This window comes from Cebus imitator, unplaced genomic scaffold, assembly GCF_001604975.1.
Source record: "Cebus imitator isolate Cc_AM_T3 unplaced genomic scaffold, Cebus_imitator-1.0 Scaffold7, whole genome shotgun sequence".
NCBI classification, from domain to species: domain Eukaryota; kingdom Metazoa; phylum Chordata; class Mammalia; order Primates; family Cebidae; genus Cebus; species Cebus imitator.
In genome coordinates this window covers 3,800,929-3,808,476 of record NW_016107322.1, presented here as the reverse complement: position 1 = coordinate 3,808,476, position 7,548 = coordinate 3,800,929, and the positions used below count along the sequence as shown (strand labels likewise).

General features: G+C 34.9%; 1 protein-coding gene across 3 annotated transcripts in view; it reads right to left on the bottom strand.

Annotated features, from left to right (window-relative positions):
- Positions 1-483: 483 nt before the first annotated feature.
- Positions 484-7,548, bottom strand: part of TMPRSS15 (transmembrane serine protease 15) — a 135,170-nt gene continuing 128,105 nt past the window's right edge. For all 3 annotated transcript variants that reach the window (XM_037742433.1, XM_037742443.1, XM_037742438.1), the window contains 2 exons: positions 6,161-6,300; positions 484-1,294 (listed from right to left, as the gene is read on the bottom strand). In XM_037742433.1, coding sequence (XP_037598361.1) covers positions 1,139-1,294; positions 6,161-6,300 — 296 coding nt within the window. In that variant the 3' untranslated portion in view covers positions 484-1,138. The remainder of the gene's footprint in view (positions 1,295-6,160; positions 6,301-7,548) is intronic.

Below are 7,548 nucleotides of genomic sequence, written 5' to 3'. Positions count from 1 at the left end.
AGGTCAATGCATACAGATTGGTCCCTTCTTTCAACTTCTTTTAACCTTACTCTCTCTTCTATTATATTATCCATGCGAGAATGTGTGAATGTGTGTGTGTGTGTGTGTGTGTGCATGTGTGTGTGTTGTTTTGTATTAACTAAGTATGATTTTTTTTCTCCCCAAATACATCAACAGATTCTGTGTGGTGAGCTAAATTGAAGTCTGCACTTATTCTGGAGATGATCCAAGAGATTAAACAAGTGAAGCAAATTCATTTATTACACATATTTGACCTTCTCATGGGCAATTCAGCTGTGTCTAAACAAGTTTTTCACATATTAGAAATTCACTGTAACACACATAAACCAAGACCAGCATTTGTAATAGGTGCATTTCTTTGGTATGTCTGATTATTTTTTGGAGACTTAAAAACACTAGCTTGAAATAAATAGACAGTATACATAATCCAGGCAAAAATTTATCTAATATACAATGACCATATTAATTAATTTATCTTTTATTTAATTTGCTTATTTAAGAGGAATGTAAAGTCAATTTAGTCCAGACCTGTGATATAAGCTCACAATAAATATTTTCAATTAGTGGGGAAAATACTAAGGTTATGCATATGTCGAAATAAGAATGCATTTTGATAGAAAAAAAAAACAGAAAAATGATTGAGATGAAAACTATTGAGATTCTGCTAATAGCAAGCTAAACTGGAACTATAAAATTTATGGCAGTTTATTTCCAACAGTGACATACTATGGGCAAAACATTTTATTTTCTTTCTTTTTTTAATTATGCTCAAAATTTCTTAAGTATATGGCATATGTTTTTAAATAACACCCCTTTAAATAGCAGTAAATAATAAAAATAATGATTAAGAATTTAAGAAATGAGATCTGTGAAGAAATAGCTGCTCACAATGAAATAAAAATGTATTTAATGGTATTTTAAAGTTACTCTATTGCCAAGATGAATTTTAATATTTTTAAAATTTTGCTTCCCTGGCCCCCTAGCATTTAATTGTCATATGTAAGAATAAAGACTTTTGGTAACTTTTAAAAAATTTTGTACAAAACACTTAATTTCCATGATTTCTAGAGTAGAATGTGAAAATAATCTGACTTTCCCATTTGGTTTAAGAAATGCTCTAATGTAGAAAGCTTTGGATCCATTCTGTAAACCTTGAGACTCTGGCGTACACTCCGGGGCGATTAGGCAGGGCACACTGGTATCCAAATGAGGTCACACCAGCAAGGAACCACCTGTCGTTTTCTGGGCACATCAGCGGTCCTCCTGAGTCCCCCTAGAGTGAATTGCAAAGCAAAATTATACATATGTGGTCCACTGATCTAAACATTTAAGATTGTTTGTATCAAATAAATTTTAAAAAATTTAAAAATATGATTTAATTGCAAATCATCTGTGTATATTTTCACTTTCACTCTAAGCCAGGAATGAGAACCTCAGTAAGGAGACAGCGAAACGATAACTAAGAAATAATTTATCATTTTTGTGGTGCACTTTATAATAAGAGTTTCACCACATTAATTAGGCACTTTGGTGGAGACTAAGAAGTTCTTTAAAGCACAGCTATGAACAGCATCCCAACCAAAATATATATTAAAAGCCAGTTGTTTTATTTAAGGAGATATGCTGTAAGTGTCACAGAGCACACTGTGGAAAAGGCAAATTATTTCACAATAAGCTCTTCAGAAAAATTAAGAACTCACACATAAAGTTGATTTTAGTTCTCTTGGGTAGCAGTATATTTTTGGAACTCAGAAAACATCATCTGATTTGAAAAACATTTTAACTGAAATAAGCAAGTGTGTGATAACATTTTTAATGATGAGAACTCATGTTTTCATCTGAGATTTCAAATGAAGAAATGTTTTTAATTTTTATGAATATTAATTCCAGCAGACCTAGTAAATTACATGCATTTTATTTGCATGTGATTCTTGTGTAATACAGTGGTTATGCAAACATATCATTATTTAATGACATCAAATCGACAAGTATTTTTCCTGTATTAATTGCACAAATATTTTTAATTAATTTAATTTTTAAATATATTTATGAAGACATTTAAAGTTTTATGTGTTTTGAAATCACCAGTATAATAGAATATTTCAATACCAGCTAGATGCTAGAAATATCCTGAGACTTTTTGCCTGATCCTTTATCATGTTTGGGCCCTATATTTAAAGGAAAAAATGTAGTCTATCAAATCACCTTTTTTCCCCTCCATACAGAGGGACATAAATTTCACTGGCATCCACAGGTTACCAACATTCTAGTGTAACAGATGTGTTCAAGCTGTTTGAAAGCAGGGACTGTGATTTTTATTTTTGAATCCTAAGCCCTTAACCTGTAATATAGGTTCTGAAATATTTATGGAACAGTATATATTCAAGGATCAAAATACATTTTATATGACTTGGAAATTATTAAAAATAAACTTCAACTGTTTGGGTATTTTTAAAAGGAGTCATCTGGTTTTTTACATATCTTCTAAATTAATTTAATTTTTTAATAGGAGGTTCCAGACAAAACAAGGATTTTTAACTTACCCAGTACATCCTGGGTTAGTTGCAGTTACTCAAGGAGCATACAGCAGACATGTTGCCTATCTGCTGGGTGGTCTCTCTGGTTGGGAGACCTCAGTCAGTTTCCATTACTTCCTGTCATCTAACTATACCACATCAGTTCAGCTATGTAACTTCTCCTTGCCTTAATTTTCTCTTTCTTCTTTTTTTTTTTTTTTAATTTACTTTAAGTTCTGGGATACATGACTAGAATGTGCAGGTTAGTTACATAGGTATACATGTGCCATCTTGGTTTGCTGCACCTATTGACCCACACTCTAAGTTCCTTCCCCTTGCCCCCCATCATCCCCAACAGGCCCTGGTGTGTGTTATTCACTATCTTGTGTCCATGTGTTCTCATTGTTCAACTACCACTCATGGGTAAGAACATGCAGTGTTTGGTTTTCTGTTCCTGTGTTAGTGTGCTGAGGATGATGGCTTCCAGTTTCATCTATGTCCTGCAAAGAACATTATCTCATTCCCTTTTATGGCTGCATAGTATTCCATGGTGTATATGTACCACATTTTCTTTATCCAGTTTATCACTGATGGGCATTTGGGTTGATTCCAAGTCTTTGCTATTGTAAATAGTGGTGCAATAAGCATATGTGTACATGTATCTTTATAGTAGAATGATTTATATTCCACTGGGTATATAATCAGTAATGGGATTGCTGGGTCAAATGGTATTTCTGGTTCTAGATCCTTGAGGAATCACCATACTGTCTTCCACAATGGTTGAACTAATTTACATCCCCACCAACAGTGTAAAAGTGTTCCTAGTTCTCCACAATCTTGCCCACATCTATTGTTTCTTGACTTTTTAATAATTGCCATTCTGACCGGTGTGAGATGGTATCTCATTGTGGTTTTGATTTGCATTTCTCTAATGATCAGTGATTTTGAGTGTTTTTTTTTTTCTGTATATTTGTTGCCTTACCTTAATTTTCTGATTTGTTCAATTAAGGTATTAACATTTCCTTCTTCCCTGTCTCAGAGATAATATGAGTACTTGAAAAATATGCATGGGGCTGGGCACGGTGGCTCACACCTGCACTTTGGGAGGCTGATCCCAGCACTTTGGGAGGCCGAGACAGGCGGATCACCTAAGGTCAGAAGTTCGAGTTCAGCCTGGCCAGCAAGGTGAAACCTCGTTTCTATTAAAAATACAAAAAGTTAGCTAGGTGTAGTGGTGGGTGGCTGTAATTGCAGCTACTCGGGAGACTGAGGCAGAAGAATCATTTGAACCTGGGAGGTGGAGGTTGCAGTGAGCCAAGATTGTGCCACTGCACTCCAACCTGGGCAATAAGAATGAAACTCTGTCGCAAAAAAATGTAAAAATAAATAAATAAATAAAAATTTAAAGAGCATGAATTTCCAGAACATAAAGTATTAACTTTAAATTTATGTTTCTAATGAGATGTCATATTTATAAGTAAAAATAAAAATCAGTACCTTCTTTGAGTGTCTGAGTGCAAGGGCTGGTGGCCATTTTTGTTTAGAATATTACTTCCTATAGTTTGGTGTGCATCAGAATCCCCTGGAAGATGTGACAAACACACATTGCTAGGCCCCATCCTCATAGTTTCTGATTCACCAGATATGTAATGGTACCTGATAATTTGCATTTCTGGCAGGTTCTTAGGTGATGCTGCTGGACTGGAGGCCATGCATTGAAAGCCATTAGTATGCAGTATGGCTTGGAATGGTAGGTAGAGTGTCATTCGCTGAGTTTTATGTAAAGAAGATATTATCCAGCCACTGATGTTGCCTTTAAATCCAAACTACTACCATTAAAAGGCAAGCCTTCGGTAAGTCAGAAGACATGCAAGTTGTGGATGACTAACAAAACATATTCTTTGCCATTATAAGGCTAAAAAATACTGCTTCAAAGAACTTATTCAAATAATGTATCAGTATAATATGTTCACAATTTTAAAGAATGCATTCTTACTTAATCAGTTAATCCTCTTATAAAACATAGTATTAAAGTTGAACAAAGAAAATCGTTTGACAATCTAGTGTATTGATTACTCAATTATGGTAATATTTTATTGTACAACATATTACCTTATGTGGGAGCTTTCTTACTTGCCAATGAATAACATACTTAGACCGTGTAGAATTAGAGCTAACTATAAGATTTCAGAGACCTGGCATGAGTTAATAGCTTAATGTAATCCTAAAATCAGTAGCATCAGCCATCATATTTTCTGCCTAGTGCTTGAAGTGTCTGCCACACAATCCCCATAAACTGCACTTGAAGTTGTCCGGCTGATTTCCCTCCTGTGCAATAATTCTATAGATGTCCTTCTAAGTGGCAATATATCTTATCTTTATCACACTTTTCATTTTACAAAAGAAGTACAAGACTCAGAGATAAATTTTAAACAAGAATAAAGCCATCCTATTAGTCTTGAATTTGCAAGCATTTATCAAAGCAAAATAAATCTAAAACTAAGCTGGAAATTTAACACAACTTAAGACATTGATTTAACTAGGGGACTTATATACATATTATCCGAATAAACATCAATTTATATGGCTTGTCATGTATTGGTAGAATGACATATATGTGTTAATACATAAAATAAGTTGCTACACTTTGACAAGGTGAAATCGCTTTACCATGATATAAACTGCTATTTCCTCATTTAGAAATTATTCATTGATCAGTAATGCTAGCAGGTTTAATCTAATCTAGCAGTCATTAAAGCACTGATATGCTATTAATTGTCAAATACAGAAAATATGCCAGAAAACTCATTTAGTAAGTTTCATAATAGAAACTGTTAATATTTTTTTAGTAACTACTTGATGCCTTGCATGCCTCATCTGATTTAAACCTCTCCATAAACCCTAAGTGACTTGCCCAAAGTCTCACCAATAAGTGTTAAAGCCGGGATCAAGCAAGAGTAGTATGAACATAGAATCCATGCTTTTCATGACTACCCCATGCTGTACCTAAAAATTAATTATAATTTGACAATCTAGCAGAACTTCCCTTTTTATTTATTGTGTGTTTTTGGATTTCCTGGAGCTAATAGACAGGCATACTATTTTTAGGTGGCAAGATGTTTCAATGAAGGTAGTATATGGGTAAGAGTATTTTTCTAATGGTCACACAGGTCAAGAGCTATTGACACTTCAAATTTATCGCAGTATCGACATTACCACTACAGCAAGTTCAAGTTATTACATCTCTCATATAAAGTGAAAACAATAACATAAAAACCAGAGCCAGGGTTATGCCAGTCTATTAAGTTATTTACTTCCACGTTGGTTAGCTGTAAACTGACTCTAACTAGGCTATGCATGTATTCATCTAGACAATGTCCAAAGACATCTGACTTGTAATCTCTTTTCTTAAAAAGTAATTTGTTTCTAGTGCTCAGGTCTAATCAAGAGGATTATGCAAATAGGCAAAAAAAGTAACGGTTTTGTAAGAGAAGCTCTCTTACAAGATTACAAGATTAAAGAACCTTGATGATTTCTTTACTCCCAAATTATTGTTAAGCAATGAAATAACTGTAACACCGGTGCTTTCTGAAAATGTACAGTGAGCAGCTTTACATCTTTACCCGACAAGAGTCTATTCCTCCTTCTTCATAGCCTGCACATATCATGTTTTCAGTAATGTTATATTCTGGCATCTGCTTTTGGCATTTCTCATTTGATAGAAGAGGAACATCAGCTTCTTGCAATATGTTTGCAGTAGGACCTGCTCAAAATGGATAATGCAGCCAGCCAGTCAGAAGTAATCAACATGCATCCTTGAATGAATTACCGTCAGTCTTATTTATTCCAACATTTCACTCTCACTATTGAGTACTGTGTGCATATATAATGGAACTAAATACTAAACCTTGCACACCAAAGCACATAATAAAGCTCATCTGTGGATTTTGCCAGATGGATAACAGGAAAGCTCTTCTTTCTTACCAAAGGGCTAGTAGGAAGAGTGGATTAGACTACAAGGTCTTCAGGCATCTTCAGTGATTTTAAACAGTTACAGGATTGCTCATAGGGGAAATAGCTTACCGACACAAAGTGTTTCATTCATCGAAATTAGCAACGGCTCAGAAATCCAGAAGTGCTTTTCATTTGGCACCTGAGGAGGTGCTCACTTCTGTATAATAGCATTCAGCTTCTTTGTGGTTCTGTGTGAGTGAGCAGGTGCACATTGAACAGGGGACAAAGCTCAGACGCACTTTGCCCTGGTCTAGGGGCAATCAGCTTGTTATCCATACCCAGGTGAAGAGAAAGGAGGTATTTTTTGTAAATAAAATAGAGTGTACTTGCTTGCTTTTGACAGAATGATTCATCCACTAGAAGTATGAATCTCTGTGTGTGTGTGCTGAAATACTGCAAGTTCACCTTCCTGCTCTGCACAATCGTGCCAGCGGTCACATAAAGTTTAGTTCTCTGTAACTCCAGCCGCACCTTGTCTTGCAGAGAGTGTCTAGTGCCCCAGAAAAGGTACATGATAAGCACTTTCTAATAATTAGCATTTCTATTTGCTTCCTCAAGAGAGGCAGAATGTTAAAGAGAAGTTAGCACATTTGACAGCCATTGATGCTGCAAAATTTTATGATACCTCATTTCTAGCTAAATTTAATCCATGCACTAAAAAGATGAAGAAAGCAAAAAGTGTGTTTGTGCATACATACATGAGGGTGTGTGTGTGTGTGTAATTTAGATGCAAGACAGCATATATATGACTCAGTAGTGCATTGATAATTATATATCAACTATCTCAGAAAAATGGAAGTTCCCATGGCTCTTCTTCTCATTTTACTGGTGTAAACACTTCCACAATGATCAATTTCAAGGTACCAGCATGGCAGTGAACATGGAGTAAACATTATCAGATAACATTTCAAGTCTGACAATGGACTATAGGTTAAGAAAATGAATTGGAGAGATTAAAATGGAGGAGAAATTTTGGCATCTCACTGTTACCCATTCT